This window comes from Tasmannia lanceolata, unplaced genomic scaffold (assembly GCF_043159265.1).
Source record: "Tasmannia lanceolata isolate RefF3 unplaced genomic scaffold, GAP_Taslan_0.1 ptg000019l, whole genome shotgun sequence".
In the NCBI taxonomy this organism is placed as follows: Eukaryota; Viridiplantae; Streptophyta; class Magnoliopsida; order Canellales; family Winteraceae; genus Tasmannia; species Tasmannia lanceolata.
This window is the reverse complement of record NW_027518696.1, coordinates 13,434,945-13,454,715: the sequence shown is the minus strand read 5'-3', so window position 1 is coordinate 13,454,715 and position 19,771 is coordinate 13,434,945. Positions and strand designations below refer to the sequence as shown.

At 40.0% G+C, this 19,771-nt stretch overlaps 3 protein-coding genes across 3 annotated transcripts; 1 reads left to right on the top strand and 2 right to left on the bottom strand.

Annotated features, from left to right (window-relative positions):
• Nucleotides 1-348: 348 nt before the first annotated feature.
• LOC143852922 (small COPII coat GTPase SAR1A-like) lies at nt 349-9,234 on the bottom strand. The gene is made up of 3 exons (XM_077362576.1): nt 9,046-9,234; nt 8,225-8,356; nt 349-1,013 (listed from the first exon to the last, which is right to left on the bottom strand). Exons 1-3 carry the CDS (start codon nt 9,217-9,219, stop codon nt 693-695), a joined length of 627 nt encoding a protein of 208 aa, XP_077218691.1. The 5' UTR covers nt 9,220-9,234; the 3' UTR covers nt 349-692.
• A 2,538-nt stretch (nt 9,235-11,772) lies between these two features.
• On the bottom strand, nt 11,773-13,326 carry LOC143853520 (putative 3-ketoacyl-CoA synthase 21). The gene has a single exon (XM_077363318.1). The coding sequence runs from the start codon at nt 13,194-13,196 to the stop codon at nt 11,841-11,843; it is 1,356 nt and encodes a 451-aa protein (XP_077219433.1). The 5' UTR covers nt 13,197-13,326; the 3' UTR covers nt 11,773-11,840.
• Nucleotides 13,327-13,916: 590 nt separating this feature from the next.
• KCS7 (3-ketoacyl-CoA synthase 7) lies at nt 13,917-16,334 on the top strand. Its single transcript, XM_077363280.1, has 2 exons — nt 13,917-14,972; nt 15,446-16,334. Exons 1-2 carry the CDS (start codon nt 14,170-14,172, stop codon nt 16,017-16,019), a joined length of 1,377 nt encoding a protein of 458 aa, XP_077219395.1. The 5' UTR covers nt 13,917-14,169; the 3' UTR covers nt 16,020-16,334.
• Nucleotides 16,335-19,771: the final 3,437 nt, after the last annotated feature.

Here is a 19,771-nt window from a genome sequence, read left to right as displayed (position 1 = left end):
AACCCCATTCTCATTTTTTTCCCTTTCTCCACAATAAAAGACCACCAAAAAAACTGCCATAAAAGGTTATGGAAGGAATGTAACCTACTTTAACCCTTCAGCCCTTCTGCACTTTTTCGTTGCCGCGAATGGAAAGAATGAAGAAAACCAGAGAACGGCAATGGCCAAACCCAGCTTGTTCTGCCCATTTCTCTAAATCACTGGTTCCCAACGATTAAAACCAGTGTTTTTTCGGATCAAACGATTCTAATCTGCCAGTTTCGCCTGCTTTGGAAATTGGAGAAGAGAGGCGAAAATGCAGCCGAATGCTGATAACAGGCCATATGATAATAAACCCAATAGAAGAAGTGGTAAAGAGTTGTACCTATATGATGTAAAAACAAACCACAAATGTGCAGTACAACACCAACTACCTTTCACCAGTCAAAACCCCAAAAAATTAGCAAAACATCTGAAAGGCCTGTAAATTATGCTGTAGTAACCAAAATAATGGTCCAAAATCCAATAAATTAACAACACTACCAATCCCATTTTTTTTTAATGGACCATTCCCGTTATTACTAGTAATCCCTACTTTTCTATGGCAAAACAAAAATAATGTCAAGACCACCAAACCTGATTAAGATGATACCAATCCTTCAACAGCAATGAAAGTAAAAACATGTTCTGACCAAGTCTAGACAATGGAAGGCCTACTTAATGTACTGGGAGAGCCACTTGAAGCCGTCACCATAACCCATCTTGCGGACAATGCTGCACATGAAGACCTCGAGGGGCCGGACATTGGAATCTGTCAAGCTAACCTTCCCCTTCCCGGTGGTGAAGTTGCTAAGTCCAAGGTGGTAGCGGAGCTCCTCTTCTGAGGCTGCATATGGGATATCGATTTTATTACCGAGTATGAGGAACGGAACATTCGCCAGAGCATCATCCGAAAGGAGGGCGTCCAGCTCCTTTTTCGACTCTGCAAACCTCTCCTTGTCAAAAGCATCCACTAGGTAAACTACTGCATCCACCTGCGAAATTTGCATCGCACTCACGTTTTAACAGAATATGATACAAATATGAAAAGGAACGGTAAAATTATAAAAGTAATGCTGGTAGACATCACATAACTATTAACCTAGAAAATCATGATAGGAGTGACTCATGAAACTCAATCTAACATGAACCCTAGACAGAAACTCTAGCTAAATCAAGCCTTTTAGAAGTGAGCCACAGAAATGAAGTCCCACAGGTGAGGTTTCAGAAGCAAACCCAAACTAATTAGACAACCATTGCAACACCAACATTAAAAAATGTCTCTCCCTCAATGGACGCCTCCTTGGATCTGCAATGATCCCCGACTGCAAGTTACATTGTCCTAATAGCATGTATTTACTTTCTTTTAATAACAGTTTCCCCAATGGCGTTGTACTCAACATGCACAAGCTAACATCTTAACACCCTATTTTGGTAAACATGCCCAACAGGAGAACATTTGAAGTAATCCAAGTCCGTATGATGAGAACACTTTATGAATTATAGGCTGACAAAAATAGATAGGAATTTAATGTCACAATTCCGCAAAGGGAAGTGATATTTACGCCCCTTTTGATCACCAGGGACACCCGGCGCCAGTGTATCAATGACTAAAGTGGGGCAAATGTACTTGACGTCAAAAAATCCAGTGGGTTTGATTGCCACGTACACTGGCGCCGGGTGTCCCTGGTGATCAAAATGGGTGTAAATATCACTTCCCTTCCACAAAATGGATGACAACAGTGTTAAAATGATGTAAATAGCATCTTGAAAGTGAATAGGCTCCTGAAAGTGAAAAACTATTAGCCAGTGGATTCATATTAAATATTGAAGGATTCAGGTGGCATCCGATGTGGGTTCGAGTCACTCAACAAGGGAGACAAGGTTTATGGATTCTTCTCACAGTATTGAAATCATATGCTAATATATCGATAATAAAAGTAGGCATGGAGACCATAAGATGCAGAAGTAAAAATGCATCTCTTTTTTTTCTTTTTTCTTTTTTTTAAAAAAAATTGACATTTATCATTCCAAAGAGTGCCAAATAAGGGACAAGTTGTCCCCTAACAAGCTACAACAGCACCACCCTCTACATACAGTAGAAATATCTATTGTATGCTACCCATTCCATTCCCCACTACATTACCCAATAGCCCAACTTGTATCGAATCCAACAAAAGTGCCATATTTATGGGGCCCCACCAAGGCAGGATGCGTGTTTGCCATGCCTCACAGACTTCACCACATTCTAGCTGGCAGATTCAATTCTCAAAAATCCCGCTCGAGGACCTGGAGCTATTGTGCGCCCTTAACCGTGCACGATAGCCATATCGTACGCCAGGCCATCATTTTCAGGTGTTGTATCACAGAGAAAGATTGGGCCGTTGGTCTTCTCCGGCAAGCCTCCCCGCCGACGACCACCTCCTCCACGGTCACCACCTCCAGTCCCTCCTACATCTCCACGAAAAACCATTTCCGCTGGAGGAATCTCAACCACCACCACCGTCTTTAAGAATCCGGCAACCTCCATTGCCATTGGCCACCAAGTCCATGCTCAGGCCATCACCCACAATCTTGATTCCGAAGACCACAGCCTCCTACAACCAGACCCGGCAACCCCATTGCTAAATCCGACAACCACAGCCACCCACGTCCCCCACGACCTCCAAATCCGACAACCCACGGCCTCGCACTGCCTATAGCCGGCTTTCCACGGCTCTAGACCCGACAACCCAAGGCCTTCCACAGCCTCTGGCAACCTCCACAGTTCCCCACGGCTCCAGATCCAGCTTCACGGCATCTGCGGCTCCAGATCTAGCCTCCACGGCCCAAGATCTGGCCTCCACGGAAGAGCCACACTCCAGATCCGGCCTCCACGGTTTCAGATCCGACCCCTACGGCTCAACATTTTCCAACAAAGGGGAGAGAGAGAGAGGGCGAGACTCGAGAGATAGAGAGGAAAAGAGAGGGAGAGAGAGAGAGCGAAAGGGCGAGACGAGAGAGAGAGAGAGAGAGAGGAACCCGCCTCCCTCCCTAGGGCTTCTGTCGACCTAAATCGTCTTCAAAATCGGACTTCTGTCGACCTAGACAAACCATCTTCAATATCCAGAAGTAAAATGCATCTTTATTAACAACCTGCACATTACAAGCTTCTATAATTACAGGAGAATGCTATCCACACTCCCTTATTTGAGAATGGCATTTCCTCACTTTATTAAACACTCGTGTGATTATAGATAATTTTTGGGGAATTGCAAAAGCCTTGATGGCTAATCAGACAAGTGCAATCCCTCTGGTGTGATTATAGATAATTTTTGGGGAATTGCAAAAGCCTTGATGGGTAATCAGACAAGTGCAATCTCTCTACGGTCCCATCGGGATTTATGGATCCAAAGAAGCGGAAGCATGAGCATTGCTATGTGGCTTAAAATGTTTCGCGAATTGTTTGAATGGCCCTCTTATTGTAGAGGAGATCCGGAATGCTTTAGCAAGCGTGTCAAACAAAGAACCATGTCCATGGCAACTGACGGATGTAATATTGGAGATCCGTGATTTATGCTTGCTCATCCTCCCGACGTTCAGTCACAGGAAGCGTTCAGAAATAAAGATGCAGAAAAACTGGCAAATGAGGGATTAGAAAAGGAAGGGATTGCGTTTACAGGTCCCTTAGCTGAATAGTACGGTTGTCTTGCTGCGAGTGAACTACCTAAGGTCCGTCAATGTCGGTGAAGGGATGTAGAAAGTATGGGATCACACTTTCTGGTCCTTTATTTTATTACCTTTCAGAAAAGAGACTCATACCAGATACTATGGATAATTTTTCAAATGACTATGGATACTTTTGTTTCGTCGAATAAACTTTTTGTATTCGGGTTAATAAACTTTTTTGTGTTTAACTTTTTTTCTTTTGAAAGGTAACAATTTTCATTCCAAGTATTTCTTTTAATTCCAGATTTCTCTACGTGTCTCTCTTCTAAGCTTACATACCTTTAACCCTAATTCAATCAACCAGTTTTAAAATTCCTACCGTACAGGCTCATAATTTATAACCATCTTCATATTTATCTTTCAAAATTTAAATACATCAAAAAGTAGTAATTTCAAACGATCTTCATTTTCATGCCCTTATTCCTCGTGCCATCTGACAGCGCCTTTGTGCTTGCTCAAATGAAGTACTTTAAAGAGTTGGAGGAGTTTGATACAAGGAACTTAGCGATGGTGGGACTGATGGAGTAATAGAAACAAGTACTGTGGAGAATGACATCATTAATAGGATTGTTATCATCATCTCAACATCTGATAATGGTTCTCTTTTACCTCTATTGTAACGATATATTTCTCAATATTGTCATCATTTGGATAAACATCCCAATTTTTATAGGCTGCTTCATAATGCTCCCGAAATCTTGACAACAAACTTTGATTCTAATGCACAAAAAACAAGTTTTCAGCACGGTTCATATTTAATCAATTCGCACGGTCCATATTTAATCAATTCCTTTTTACGCTGTGAATATAAGAATAAGGACTTCAACGCCTTTTGGCACAAGATGTGTTAACACTACGCGACAAAATTTTAATTGCTAGAGAATATAAGTTGGGAGCTGCTCCGCCGTATAATTGCCACTAGGAAAGGGTTGCCATTGTTTTCCTATCATTCTCATAGATTGTGGTTGTGCAAAAACGCCTTTATTGCTTACAAAATCATTAATTTGTTGTCATATTAAATCAGCTTCTGATGGTTCATGAATCATCATATCAAGTGCCTCAAGATAGCCTCTTTGTACCTAGTATCAAAATGAGGTTTTTGCCTTTTCGCACCACTTGGAACATGTGGTGGAGAAAAACGAAGAGGGTACTTAGAGTCGTGAAGCCTATTTACACGATGTTGAGATTTTCAGATGGATACAATGTTGTGGTGGAAAGATGGGCAAACATGAACATACCATAACAATATCTGGCTTACATGCTTGCCCCAAATACTATAAAAATTCTTAGCTTTCAAAACACGTCCCATGTGGTGTGAAGAGGACAAAACCTCATTTTGATATTGAGGTGCAAAGAGGCTCTGTTGAGGCACTTGATAGATGATTCATTAACTACCAGAAGCTGCTTTAATAAGACATCAAATCAATGATTTTATCCGCAATAAAGGCATTTTTGTACAGCCACAACCTGTGACCGATAGGGAGATAATGGCAACACTTTCATAGTGGCACTTTTATGGCAGAGCAACCTCCAAATTATATTCTCTAGCAGTTAAAGTTTTGTCACAGAGAGTTAATACCTCTTGTGCTGGAAGGTGTTGGAGCACTTATTCTTATATTCATAACATAAAAAAGGAATCAAATAAATCTGAACTATGCTAAAAATACTTATTTTTGTGCATTACAATCAAAGATTGTTGTCAGGATTTCGGAAGGATTATAAAGCAACCTATAAAAATTGAGGTGCTTATCCAAATAAGATTGTTGTCAGGATTTTGGGAGCATCACAAAGCAACCTATAAAAATTGGGGTGCTTATCCAAATAATGACAATAATGAGGAAGATATCATAACAATGGAAGCAAGAGAGAAACCATTATTAGACGATGATGAATATAACAACCCTATTGAAGATGACATTCTCTCTATACCTCCTACTCTCATTACTCCATAAGTCCTACCATCATCAACTTCCTTGCATCAAACTCCTCCAACACTTCAAAATACTTCATTGGAGCAAGAAGAAAGGCGTCTTCATACTGCATGAGGGAACAAGGCATGAAAATGAAGATGGTTAGAAATTACTACCTTTTGATGTACTAAAATTTTGAAAGATATACGAATCTGGAAGTGGAGCACTTCGGGCTTATTCTCAGTCAAATCCTTTTATCATCAAATGATCCCTCATTCAGCGGAGCCCTTTTTATCCTCAGTTTGGAATTTTTCCTGTCCACCGAGAATTGCCTTCTTTGGGTGGTCTGTTTGTTGTGGTCGTATCCAGACAATGGATTTTCTGAGGAATCGAGGAATGCGGCTGGTCGATTACTGCCCTCTCTATTTATCCGCTGGCGAATCTATTGATCACCTTTTCATCCACTGCAAGGTTGCTCACGTTCTATGGGGTCTTATTTTCACTCGCTTTGGCATCTCTTGGGTTCCTTCCAAACCTATGGTAGATTTCATTCGGAGCTGGGATTCGATTCCTTGGAGAAAGAAAGGCAAGATCCTTTGGAAGATGTGTCTTCTATCAGTGTAGTGGTTCTTTTGGAAAGAGAGGAATGCGCGAGCCTTTGCAAGAAAGTCTAGATCTTCCTATGGAATTTATGTAAAGCTGATCGCTGCGGTTATATCTTGGGCTCGAAGTCTTCCTTTGTTTCGTTTTGTCTCAGCCTTCGATCTCTGGGAAGGATGGGCAATCATCTGTATGGAAGGGGTTAGCAAAGTGACAATCAGGCAATCCTGGATTCCGCCTTCTCAGGAGCTAATGAAGCTTAATTTCGATGGTTCGTCTCTTGGTAATCCGGGCGACGCCGGAATTGGGGGTCTATGTAGAAACAACAATGGGGAAGTCCTTTGGGCTTTCTCGGGTCCTATTGGAGTAGCCGACTCGAATGAAGCAGAGGTTAGAGCCGTACATCGAAGGATTAAGTTAATGGATTCTCAGGCTTTCGACAAAACTATAGTTGAAGGGGATTCCTTAAATGTTATTCGATGGCTTTCGGGTGAGGCGATTCCTCCCTGGAGATTTTTGCCTCTCTTTGAGGAAATTGAGGATCTGACTCAGGGCACTTCCATTGCGTTCGGTCATTTTAGGAGGTCAGCCAATGCTGAAGCAGATGCTCTAGCCAGAGGAGGTGTCTATAGGACAGCTTTAGAATTTTTTGATTACCTCCCTCCTTGATTGTAATTTTTTCTTTATTTCCTTGTTTCTTCAGGACCACCTCGGTTTTGTTTATTCAATATCATTCTGCCCTTTTCAAAAAAAAAAATTGAAAGATAAATACGAAGATGGTTAGAAATTACTAGTTTTTGATGTCCATATATTTGAAAGACATAAAGAAAATATTACATAAACACTCCCAGGTGCTCCCAACATTAGACTCTTCTAAACCCCATGCTTCCTCGCCCTCGCACCCGCTTCGTGCTTCTACGCATAAAACCTTACAAATCTGTCTTTTACCAACTCAGTTAGTCTTCAACCTGTTCTAAAACCCCTCCTTTCATAAACCTAATTAGGCCATCAGGCTTTTAGTAAATCTGTAACCTCTACCTGTGCTAAACAGTTCTTTCTTTAAGTCTCTTACAGACCTCAAAGGAACTGTTATGTTCAGTCCAACCTTTCAGCCTAAAACCATCATCATACACCTGCCTAACGCCTTTAACACTGTCAAAGCTCTAGCTATATACCTAGTCACCTTGTTCACACTATACGCATTAGGGAAAAAAGGTTGGAAATTAGTGTTTTACCTAGTTTTCTGTATTAGTAAAAATGTAGATATTGGGCCCACCTAGATGTAATGAGTATGATATGAAAAGTCATCTAGTCATGGGAAATGTGTGGCCCAAAATTCGATTGGAAAATCCAGACCACTAGACTGATTGATAGCCTGCAAATGGAAAATTTGCAAATGCACGAAATAATTGCTTTGATAGGATTATGCTAGTCATTTACCTATATTTTCTTTTGATCATCCAATTGTTCACTCTAACTTAGACAGCTAGGATCTTATGATCAAAGCGATTTTTCAGCCATGGTCCACGGGAAAGTTGATCGAGGTGTCCCATATTTATGCTAGGCGGTTGGGATTTCCAAATAGGTGTGATCATTCTACTGTAGTGGTAATATACTAGACGTATAATTGGTAATGTACTAGGAACAAGCTCTTCATTTTTGTAAGTTCAGAAAGGCATCCAGAAATAGGGTTAACCAAACAAACATACAACAATCCTGTTTTCAAATCATCTTGTTTCGACAGGGTATCCAAACAACACAAATGTCGCAAATGATAATCATATTTAACATCAGAACCATGTTTGCAAATCATTTTAAGAAGGTAACCAAGACTCTAAAACTACCAAAACAATTGTTCATGAAAAACATTAAACTTGTTAATTAAACTGATCACTCAACTCAATTAGCTTAAAAACCATAGCTATAAACAGATCCAGATATTGCAGTAACAAACCCTAGATCTGTCAAACAAAAACAAGATAACTGACCTTGGCATAATAATCTTTCCAAACTCTTCGAGCGATCTGATGCCCACCCAAATCAAAAGCCTTGAACTTGATTTTCCCAATACTCAATTCTTCCGACGTTGGATACTGCGTCGGCTGATGTTGAACTAACCTCTACAGAAATTCAACAGAAAAAATACGAAATTATAGTTTATGCTAAACAAATTCACAAAACTAAAATGAAGTTTACTTAGAAATTACTAACGAAAATCGCAGAAATTCAAGAAATCTCTAAAAAGAAATATCAAGATCGAGAGCAGACCTCAAGAAATTCAAAGTTTAAGAACAAATTAACAAAACTAAAATGAAGTTTACTTAGAAATTACTTATGAACATCTCACAAAGTAAAGAAAACCTCAAAAAAAAAGAAAATTTCAAGATCGAGAGCAGACCTCAAGAAATTTATAGTATAAGAACAAATTCAAAAAAAAAAAAAAAACTAAAATGAAGTTTACTTAGAAAATTACTTACGAAAATCGAAGAAATTCGAGAAAATCTCAGAAAAGAAAAATAAAGATCTAGAACAGACCTCAAGAAATTTAAAGTTTAAACTAAGCTACACAAATCCACAAAACTAAAATTAAGTTTACTTAGAAATTACTTATGAAAATCGCAGAAATTCGTTAAAATCTCAAAAAAAAAAATCAAGATCTAGAGCAGACCTCAAGAAATTTAAAGTTTCAGCTAAGCTACACAAATTCACAAAACTAAAATTAAGTTTAATTAAAATTTTAAAATTACTGATGAAAATCGCAGAAATTCGAGAAAAACTCAAAAAACAAAAATAAAGATCGAGAGCAGACCTCGTCTTTTAACATATGAAGCAACGTGGTTTTTCCAGCGTTATCGAGCCCTAAAAACAGAATCTTGGCCTCTTTCTGCCAAAGACCGAGAGAGGAGAGGACTCCATATAGCCAATCTAGAAGAAACATGATTTTCCTGCAAATTTCCTGAGCTATTATTAGGTTTATTATCATTATTAGATTATTATTATTATTATGATATTTAGGTCGCTGATATTGGCACTACCGTGTTTTAATAATTACAGTAACTCATCTCGTCTTTTATTATTTAAACTGTCCAAAAACTATCAGAAGTTCTATAGTAAAGAAAAGACAAGCAGAGTTTATGAAATGAGAAAACGGTTTCTACACACAAGTGTAGATAGCTTAAAATACAGTGGGGGCCCACATTGTTTGGGTGATCCAAAGCATTCATTTGATGGGCCCTCACATAGATAGGGTGTGCCAAAAAAATCAGCTTCAGAGCATCATCTTAGCCCTTCGAACCGTGGAAGCAAATAATTGGGCAGATTTGTGAAGGTTTGTACACGTCCATTTTACTTCCACAAATCGTAGGGTTGGGATGATCCTATGGAGCTGATTTTTTGTGGACTCCCTATCTATGTGAGGGCCAATCAAATGAATGGTTTGGATCACCCAAACAATATGCCATCTACTGTATGTTAAGCTAGTGTGTAGATAACTTATCTACACTTGTGTGTAGAAACCGTTTTCTCAAATGAAATTCTCAAAACATTTTAATGTCGATATCTTTAGCTTATATTTGGTAGATGATAAATTCGCACCCCCTGTAGGATGATTCACACCTCTTTCATGTGAATTGCCGTCAAAAAGTGTCACACTTTAACACTTTTTGACGTTGATTCACGTGATATGGTGCGAACAATCCTACAGAAGGAGCAAATTATCACCACCCTATTTCTTATCAGGGAGATGATTCTTTCGCCTCATGTAGGATTATGCATCCCCTTTTAACTGACTTGACGTCAATTTACGTTCATGAGGGTGTTGCGTAATCCTTGGGCAAAAAAATCATTTGCATGAGAGTGCAGCCACCTCAGATGAATAAATGAATAAGACAAAAATCTGAGCCTATGTGGTTGCACTCTAACACAACAACAGGCATTCTGCGAAATACCTTATGCGATGGTCCCTAGTAAATCCGGGCTACTAATATTCCCCCTCATGTGTTTTGATAATGAGACGAACTCATCTCATCTTTCAGGTCAATTAATTGGTGACTAGATTTTATTGAAGAATAAGAATCATTCTATACTTCACCGCTGACGCTTATAAAGAAGTAAAGGAAGCATATAAGGCCGATAAATTGATTACTTAACTAGTCTTTTCGGCTTTTAGATTCTATACATAGATCACTACCTAGAAGCTTCATAAAATCTTTGCTTTCCCTTCTCTTTTACTCTCAGACTATGGAGCTGGGGCAGGGCCATAAAGAAGGCAATCATAACTCTCTCTATTTAACCACTCACCTAGAAGAAGCTTTGCTTCCTTCTCCCTCTTCTTCTCCTTGGACTATGGAGCTGAGCCGGGCCGGGCCGGGCCAGTAGGCAAACATCTCTCTCTCTCTCTCATCTAGACGTTTTGTGGAAGCTTTGCTTCCTCTTCTTCTCCTAAGACTACCGAGTCGGGTTAGGCCAGAAAGAAGTTTATGCTTGCTTGCTTGCTTGCTTGCTTGGGGGAAGTAATTTTTAGTTATGACTGACTTGTAGAACTAATCGAACCTCCATGTCACATTCTTTTTTCTTTTCTTTTTTGGTAGGTAAGTTGGGGTTAGGCACTCCTTGTCACATTCTATCCCACTTACTAGTATATGCCATGCCTACCACAAAAACAATTCGGGCTTACTTCTTTCTTCTTAGAGTTTTTGCCTTAACTGGTGGAATTGAAAGTATGTGGTTTGCACCTCCTAGTCTCAAACATGGTGAATTCGGAAAGGTTGGGCTTGCTCATCTATATCTATATATATGGATAAGCAATGATTGGTAAGCGCTTCGATGTAGCCAAGTGAAAATTTTTATTTGTCAATAACTTTAGACCAATTAATTGTATATTGATTAATAGATAATCGATCAAAGACTACTTGAAAACGCCACTTCTACTCGTGAACAAAATGTTCCAAATGTTCTTGAAAGTTCTTGCTCCCCCCATTGGACCATTTGTATGTATACATGAGGATTTTGATTCATGGATTTTTTTGGTTCGAGAAATAAGAGGATTGAACCAAAAAGCTCTGAACATCCAATTAAAAAAGGAAATGACAAGGTGAGTTCGTCTCATTGTCAAAACATGGTTGTGCAAATATCATTAGCCTTTGTTAAAACATATAAGGATATGTCAATAGAAAATGATACTTAAGGCATTGCTCGGCAAGGAGGCCTGTTGCGAAGCTTCGTGATACAGTTGTCTCTTGATTGCGTTGAGATTATGATTGATTGAGCTTGCTCAACAAATGTACGTGAAATTGTTCATTAATGCTCTGTTTCTTTTGACGTAAAAATGGACGTAAAATTTGTTTTATGTTGTTTAACATAAAACAAATTTTCCGTTTCTTTAGACGTAAACACGGACGTAAAATTTATTTTATGTTAATAAGTTTTACGTTGAAAGAAACGGAGCCTAAGATTCAACTCCAACTATGCAATTGCATGGCCAGCAAATGAAAAACACAACGCAACACAACACAAATTACAGAAAACAAACAAAACAAGAGAGAGAGCTTTTCTTTTCTTCTTTATTTTGATTGGAATAAAACCAGGGTCAAAACCCATATATCTTCAATCTATCTTGATAGCATCAGGTACATCCGCAGGATACAAATGAATCCTATCCATCCATGCATTTTCAACCTGAGATCTAACATCTGAAATACACTTCCAAACAGCACTATTACACTTAAATCCACTTCCAAAGGCAATTTGCCAAATCCTATCTCCCTTTTTCACTCTCCCCTTGGCTTCTATGTAGCAGAGCTCATACCAAATTGAAGAAGAGGATGTATTCCCAAACCTATACAATGTCATCTTAGAAGCCTCTACATCTTCCTCATTCAACCCAAGTTTCTCTTCAATTGCTTGAATCACAGATCTCCCCCCTGCGTGAATACAAAAGTGCTCGAATGCCTGCTTGAAATTTGGCACGTAAATGCCAGTATTAGTCGCCGGTCTCAAAATTTTCCGGCGAATTATAGATAACCCATATCGAAATTGCTCAGAAAATGGCAGTACCATGGGACCCAATGTGGCTATGTTCATTTTCAAAGAGTCCCCGGCCACATGTAATATGTCCTTAGAGAGAGACACCCCTACCTTTCCTTCTAAGTCCGTGTCTTGGAACACACAAGTATAAGATCGGTCATTGCACGCATTATTCGTGCGTACAACATGTTGTAACTCATACTTGGCCTTGTTCTTATCTTGGTTTCTACTTGACATTAAGATCGCGGCCCCACCGGTGCGAAAGATGCAATTGGTTAACAGCATCGAACGATTTTTCCCGGTGTACCAGTTAAGTGTCAGCATCTCTGTGCTCACTAGGAGAGCTAGAGAATTTCGATGGACCTTCAACAAATCTCCGGCTAAGCCCACCGATATAACGCCAGCACTGCATCCCATTCCTGATAGATTAAAGCTCTTGACATTACTTCGCAATTGGAACTTGTTAATGATCATGGAAGTGAGGGAGGGAGTGGGAGAAAACATGCTACTGTTTAAAATTAGGATATCAATTGTCTTGGGATCTATGTGGGTTTTCTCTAGTAGGTCTCTAATGATGGACAAGATTATGGTTTCGGCCTCATCTAAGGTAGACAAAAGAGATGTATTAGCAGGTAGTTCAGTTAATGGCAGAGAGATGTGGGTCTCTTGGCCGAAGCCTGACTTTTCAAGAATTTTGATTTGGAACTCAACGCTCTTGGAATCGAAGGATCCAGAAATTGTAGTGTGCTCTCTAAACATGGACATGGGTAGTCTGCAATTATCGGGAGGGCGGTAGCACTCAAAGTCTAACAGGTAAACAGTGCATCTTCTTCTAGATATGAGGTAAATTGCAGCTGCGATGGGGATAATGATGGTTAAAAAATGAAGGTGAGTAATAGATAGCATGAACTCTATAATATCAAGGAATTTGATCATGACTTAGAGCAAGAGTATGAAGAAGAAGAGATATGAATCTGGTAATACATATAGGTATGGGAGGGGCTTGTTTTCGCATATCCAAACCTTTTATTTTGAATTTCTACATGCATAGCTTGCTGGGTTTAACTATGATGTTTGTGTTTCCTTTCATCCTTTGGAGAAGCTGAAATCATGGGGCGTGACAAGAAGGCAGTTGGATATCATCAAAAGGAGATGAGAAAATGTTAGAAGTTGGAGTGGCGTGGGGTCTGATTCCTCTCATCACATACCATGTTGCATTTGAATTCATAGAAATTCCAGTAATAATTGGATTGATAAGAACACCCTAGTAATTGGATTTTCCGTCCATACTAAGGACCAACATCCAAGTCTCATTTATGATTATCCAAGTCTAAATGAGAGATTTACAGTACAGTTTTCAGTCACTTTCCCAATAAAATAATTTCAAATAAAAAAGAGGGAGTGCATCAACCAAAACAAGGGGGGTGTAAATATGATTTCCTTCTCTATAGATGCAAGAAATTCAATGAGATATCCTATCTCCCTTAACATGTGAATCATCCCTTTCAATTTCTGTTTGGCAAAGAGCACAACCCACTTCGGATGACGCACCTAACTTTCCGTCTGTTATGCTCAAATAATGGAGCATCCGTTCAACACTCCCCAAAAATTATAAACTTATCTTTTCATCTTACTTAACTACCCTAAGCACACAGAGAGAGTGTGTGTTCTAACTTCTAAGAGTGCCTTGTTCCAGTAGATCTCCTTAAAGTAGATGTTAGAGAGTGTTACAAGAGTACCTTATCCCAGTATATCCTCTTCAATTTACCTACATGTTAGAGAGACAAAGAGTGTTTAAAGACTGCTTTATCACACTATATTTCCTTCATTTCACCTATAACTGAAACCCATATAAATTCAACACTCTAATGCCCATTGCACTTAACATCTAGAGGACGTTTCACCAGCAATGGCGGTACCGGAGATACCTCTTCTAAATCTAGCCGGACGGATCACCCAGGGCCAGATCCCCCTCACCTCTCTCTATCTCTTAGCAGCAACCTTTCTCACCTTAGTAGCACTCTATTTCCTCTCTAGACCAAACCCACTCTACATCATAGACTTCTCTTGTTACAAGGCGCCGGACTCTAATCGTGTTACCATTGCCAATTTCCTCGAACACTCTGTAATCGAAAATCTCTTCACCGATGAAGTATTCGAATTCCAAGCAAAAGTCCTTGAACGAGGCGGCATTGGGGAGGAGACGTGCATGCCTCTAAAAGTACACCAACTCCCTGTCGATAGCTCCATTAGCTCTTCCATAGAAGAGATTGAAACTGTACTGTTTGCCATGGTCCAAGACCTCTTTGCCAAACATAACATTAACCCGCGAACCATCGACATCCTTATCTCAAATTGTAGCCTTTTCTGTCCAACCCCTTCAATTTCTTCCATGATCATTAACAAGTTCAACTTCAGAAGTAATGTTCTAAGCTTCAATCTTTCTGGAATGGGTTGCAGCGCTGGTATTCTTTCAATAAGTTTGGCAAGAGACCTTCTCAAAGTTCATAAAAACTCCTTGGCCTTAGTCCTTAGTATGGAGGCTGTGAGCCCCAATGGCTATGCAGGAAAAATCAAGTCTATGATTCTACCCAATTGCTTGTTTCGGATGGGCGGGGCTGCGATCCTACTATCCAATAGAAAGCAAGACAAGAAAAAGGCTAAATACATGCTCCAACACCTTATTCGTATGCATCTCGGATCCGAAGACAGGTCATTATAGTAACAAGTTTCTTGTATATTGGTCACATATCATAAGGGATTTGCTATGCAATTTCGGGCTCACTTTTTTGGCAGAGCTTGTCTAATTCATTTAATTCATCTGAGGTGGCTTTTCTCTCCTGAATAAAGTGAGCCACTAATTGGCTTTCCTTGAAATTGCATAGAAAATTCCATATCATAGTAGATTTTTTTTTATTAAATAAGAACAGATTACAATTGCACTTCAGGGGTAAGGATTGCCCCATATAAAATGATCCGCTAGAAGCTCCTGATTTGGTAAACGATCAACCAAATTATTGGTACTTCTAGGAATGAGAGAAAAAGAGCAAACACCAAACAAACACATCTTTTATTCCTATGAAAGTTTGATAAAGACTAAAAATAGACAAATTAATCGATTTCTAGATATATGATAAGTTTACAGATAAATTCCTGATAAACTTCTTATCTGACTATATATGCAGATCATACAAGTGTGTTTTCCAAGAACAAGATAGTGATGGGTGGGTAGGAGTGTCTCTCTCGAGGGAGATCATAAACGTGGCAAGTAGGGCACTGAAGATAAACATTGCCTCATTGGGGCCATTGATCTTACCTTACTCCGAGCAGTTTCGATATGGGTTTTCAGTGATCCGACAGAAGGTTTGGGCTCCGATGGGAAGGACGGACGGTGTTTATGTTCCGAACTTCAGAAAGGCGTTCAAGCATTTTTGCATCCATGCAGGAGGACGGGCGGTGATCGAAGGGATAAAGGAAAAACTTGGGTTAAGTGAGGAGGATGTGGAGGCTTCAAAGATGACATTATATAGGTTTGGAAATACATCATCATCTTCAATATGGTATGAGCTTTGTTATCTGGAAGCTAAAGGGAGAGTGAAGAGGGGAGATAGAGTTTGGCAGATCAGTTTTGGGAGTGGGTTCAAGTGCAATAGTGCAGTGTGGAAGTGCATTTCAGAGTTCCCACCACAAGTTGACAATGCATGGTCTGATAGAATTCAACTCTACCCTGTGGAGGTACCAGAAGTGTTAGACCATTGAAGAATGTAGCTATTCAATGGATACAAATACTAGATCATCCATATGAACTTTTTTAGATTTTTTTTTGTAATTGGGTTGTTTTCACTTATTTATTTCTGGTGGGGCTCTTGTTAGGACTGGAGCTAGGATGCAAATCTCAAAATACAGACAACTGAGAAGAAGATAATGAGAAGAGAAGTCTCCAGTAGTATAGTGAACCACATTCGATCTAGCCTTACTCCTCTGAGCGCACAGACAAAATTATGTAAAGGAGAGTTAAAATGCATTTGGTTCATTCAGCATCCTAAACTATTATGCAAAACTTGGTACAGAAAAGCTTTGAGAAGAAATGAATTAGCTTTCTATCGCAAACTGTAGGCCAAATGTAATGATTGTTGGGGTTCCACACAAAAGCAAATAGTCCCACATCGGATAAAGTGAAATGGATGTGGTTGGGTTGGAAGGGAATGGGCACCCTCCCTCTAATTGCTAGCTTTTGGGGGTGAGTTCTCCCCGGTTAAATTCCCAATTGGTATCAGAGCTCAGGGTGTGGTAACCTCGGTTTGCCTCCGAGGGCGAGAATGTCCCTCAGGGAAGACATCAGAAACCCCGGTGTAGTATCTTGTAGTTCTCACATTGCCACCGCGTGGAGGGTCGAGATTGTCCACGTTGCTTCCGCGTGGAGGGGGATATTCTTGGGGTTGCACACGAAAGCAAATAGTCCCACATCGGATAAAGTGAAATGGATGTGGTTAGGTTATGAGGGAATGGCCACCCTTCTAATGGCTAGCTTTTAGGGGTGAGTTCTACCCGGTTAAATTCCCTACAAAACTGTTACCACTAGTCTCTCTCTCTCTCTCTCTCTCTCTCTCTCTCTCTCTCTCTCTCTCTCTCTCTCTCTCTCACACACACACACACACATTCAGGATGACTCTAGTCATTGTAATCCAACAGTTTCGTTTACTAAACTTAATCTTGATATAGTTGGCAACACTCCTCCTTATTTAGACCCATTTCTTTTGGATTTTGGAACCTATTATGAGCCCAAAACTTATTATCGGACTCAAAATTATGTTTAGGCACTGTTTGATTTGGATTTTAAGAATCTATTCAGTCAAGAACTGATTATTGGGCTCAAAATTGAAGTAATTTTAAGTCCAATAATAAGTTTTGAACCCAAAATTGATTCTCGAAATCCAAAACAAACAAGCCTCAGGCCAATAATCAGTTTTGGATTCACAGTCAGTTTCAAAATCCAAAACACACAGGGCCTGACCAACATTCTTGACTTAGTTTGAGTATTGCTAAGTATATTGAGATCTGTAATTCAGTATTGCTAAGTCTACTGAGATATGTAATTCATTCTTTCTATATCCACTCTTTCATTTCTAGTAGGATTTCCTAAATCAGAGAAACTATGCTAGGAAAACGGTAATCCGTTTTGGGAAAAAAAAAAACAAGCATAATTCATTGGGGCTATGTCCACTAAAATACAGGAGGGAGATCAAATCCTCATAAGAGCAATAAATACATCTTGAAAAGGTCAAATCAACTGTCATGTCACATCCAGCCTGTTTCTATATTCAATACGGAATCCCGTTTTCAAAGTGTTTTTCTTTCGGTAATGTATCAAATTCTGTAAATAAATACAACCTATCACTCCCTTCATCATCTTCCGTGAAACAACCAATTACTCCAAAAGCTTAAGCTGTTAGAGTTGGTGTTATTTAATCATTAATACTTCAACACTCCTCAAGTGTGGCCCCTTCTTTTGGTTGGCTTTGCACATGGATTTTTAATAATAAGGAGTTCTTGGGTTTTGAACTCAAGACGTGTCGTGAGGCAGCTTGGCAGCTCTGACATCATGTGAAACAACCAATTACTCCAAAAGCTTAAGCTGTTAGAGTTGGTGCTATTTAATCATTTATACTTCAACACTTGGGAGGAAGCTTCTAACCGTCTTCAATGTGGACCTTGTTGGAAAAAATTGAGGATACTATTGTTGATAGAAAACAGAAACTTGTTGCTTCAAGGCGTGATATCACTTTCCTTAAGACAAGATTCGCCCCCACTAATAGTGTGCAAAGGGGATCCGCGAATTGCCTCCAAGATACAATGAAGCCTAGTAGGGAAGCCCTACTAGTGTTTGATGACGCGTAGCACTAGCGGAATCAAACCCGAAATGCCCTTCCGAAATTTCAAGCCTTAGAGAAATTTCTAGATAATGATTCTGCAGAAAAACAGTATCTAGAACAGTAAACAAAAGAAAAACAGTATGTAGAAATACTTGGGGATTTTGTAGGAGTATAGAAGAGAGTGTAAAGTCTGTCACAATTGCCAATTCGTTTTCCTATCTGAAATGACCGAATTCTGCACATTTTGTAGACCACCTGGTGTCTTTTCAGTGTGAAAAATACCTCTACAGGGCACCTTTCCAGAATGTTTGAAATCTGACCGTTAGATCGCACCCATTGATATTGAACGGTCCTAATCGATCCTAGAGGTGACTGTTGGTTTGAGTAAAACCTCTCTCCAACCCAGTCATCGTTAGATCAACCATTTATGGTGTGGATCGCACTCTCTTGGCACTTGACCGTTGGGGGAAGGGACACAACTCATTTGATCACACTCTTTGACCATTAGAGTTATGGGCCCGTTGGGCCGACCATTAAGCCCAAACCGAAGCCCAACTCATCCGAACCATTCGGCTTGATGGGCCTACGAACCATTTGACCCATCCATCCGACCGGTCCACCTTCATCTTGATCCAACGGTGCAGATCAAATCTGAAAAAATTAAAGTGCGCCTAAAAAAGCGCCACTATGCTCCCTATAGCCCATTGCCGGGCAATGCCCACTGCCCACGCCGCGCGTGCACGTGCGCGTATGCGAACGGTGCGTTGCACCGTCCCGTGGGTCCAATCATGGGTTCAACCCAATGTGCAATCAAACAAGTAATAGAAAAGTGTAGTGCTTTATAAGCCCTTCTCTTTCTTTTCTCTCATCCGGTACGGTACTATCTTTTCAACTACACTTCTACATCATTTTGTAAAAGCAAATCTTTCCAAGAAAACTTTTTTTTTTCCCAAACGCTTTTGATAAAACATTTTCCAAAACACTAAAACATGCAAAATACATGATTTTGAAAATCCAAAATCACTCACAATCTTGATTTCCATGGGGTTCGGCGAAGACAATCCTTGGGTCGGCTTGGCGACATGCTGAATATTGGGCACGATGACTTCCTCCCATAGGTTCTCTGGTTGGGACGAGTGATGCCTTGCTACGCAGATTAAACAAAGGATCCTAACGGGAGATGAAAATCAAATCCCGACACATATAACAACAGCACCAAGATGACAAAGAAATGACGGTAACTAGTGGGAAACCATGAAACAAGAAGCAAGGCGCGGAAGACGATGATGCTCGAGCAGCGATGAATCGTAGGCGGTCATGGTTTTCCAGGTTCCGAAGGCATGGTAAGGAGAAAAAATATAAAATAAATGAGGTTTTACAATGGAAGGTGGTGGTTGGACTACTAGATCTAATAGGACAATGTGGACAGCTTGATCCACCGGAGAATGGCATTACTTGGGTTGTGCTCAGGGCGAGGTCAGATCTTGTGAGAGAGTGGATTTACTATGGGCGAGTGACGTAGAATGAAGCAGTGGGTGTTGTGGTCATGCCTAGGTCAATCGGATTAGGGGATTGAGTATGATCAAGAAACAGAGTTTGAATCAAGTTTGCTGAAACTATGACAACTCCTAGGAGGAG

What these genes read in the sequence shown, in the direction of transcription:
- KCS7 (XM_077363280.1), top strand. Translation starts at nt 14,170, where the DNA reads ATGGCGGTACCGGAGATACCTCTTCTAAATCTAGCCGGACGGATCACC. An exon ending in CATCTCGGATCCGAAGACAG is followed by an intron (nt 14,973 to 15,445) that starts GTCATTATAGTA and finishes CTATATATGCAG; the next exon opens with ATCATACAAGTGTGTTTTCC.
- LOC143852922 (XM_077362576.1), bottom strand. Translation starts at nt 9,219, where the DNA reads ATGATAATAAACCTAATAATAGCTCAGGAAATTTGCAGGAAAATCATG. An exon ending in TTCATATGTTAAAAGACGAG is followed by an intron (nt 8,357 to 9,045) that starts GTCTGCTCTCGA and finishes GAATTTCTGTAG; the next exon opens with AGGTTAGTTCAACATCAGCC. An exon ending in GGAAAGATTATTATGCCAAG is followed by an intron (nt 1,014 to 8,224) that starts GTCAGTTATCTT and finishes CAAATTTCGCAG; the next exon opens with GTGGATGCAGTAGTTTACCT.
- LOC143853520 (XM_077363318.1), bottom strand. Translation starts at nt 13,196, where the DNA reads ATGATCAAATTCCTTGATATTATAGAGTTCATGCTATCTATTACTCAC.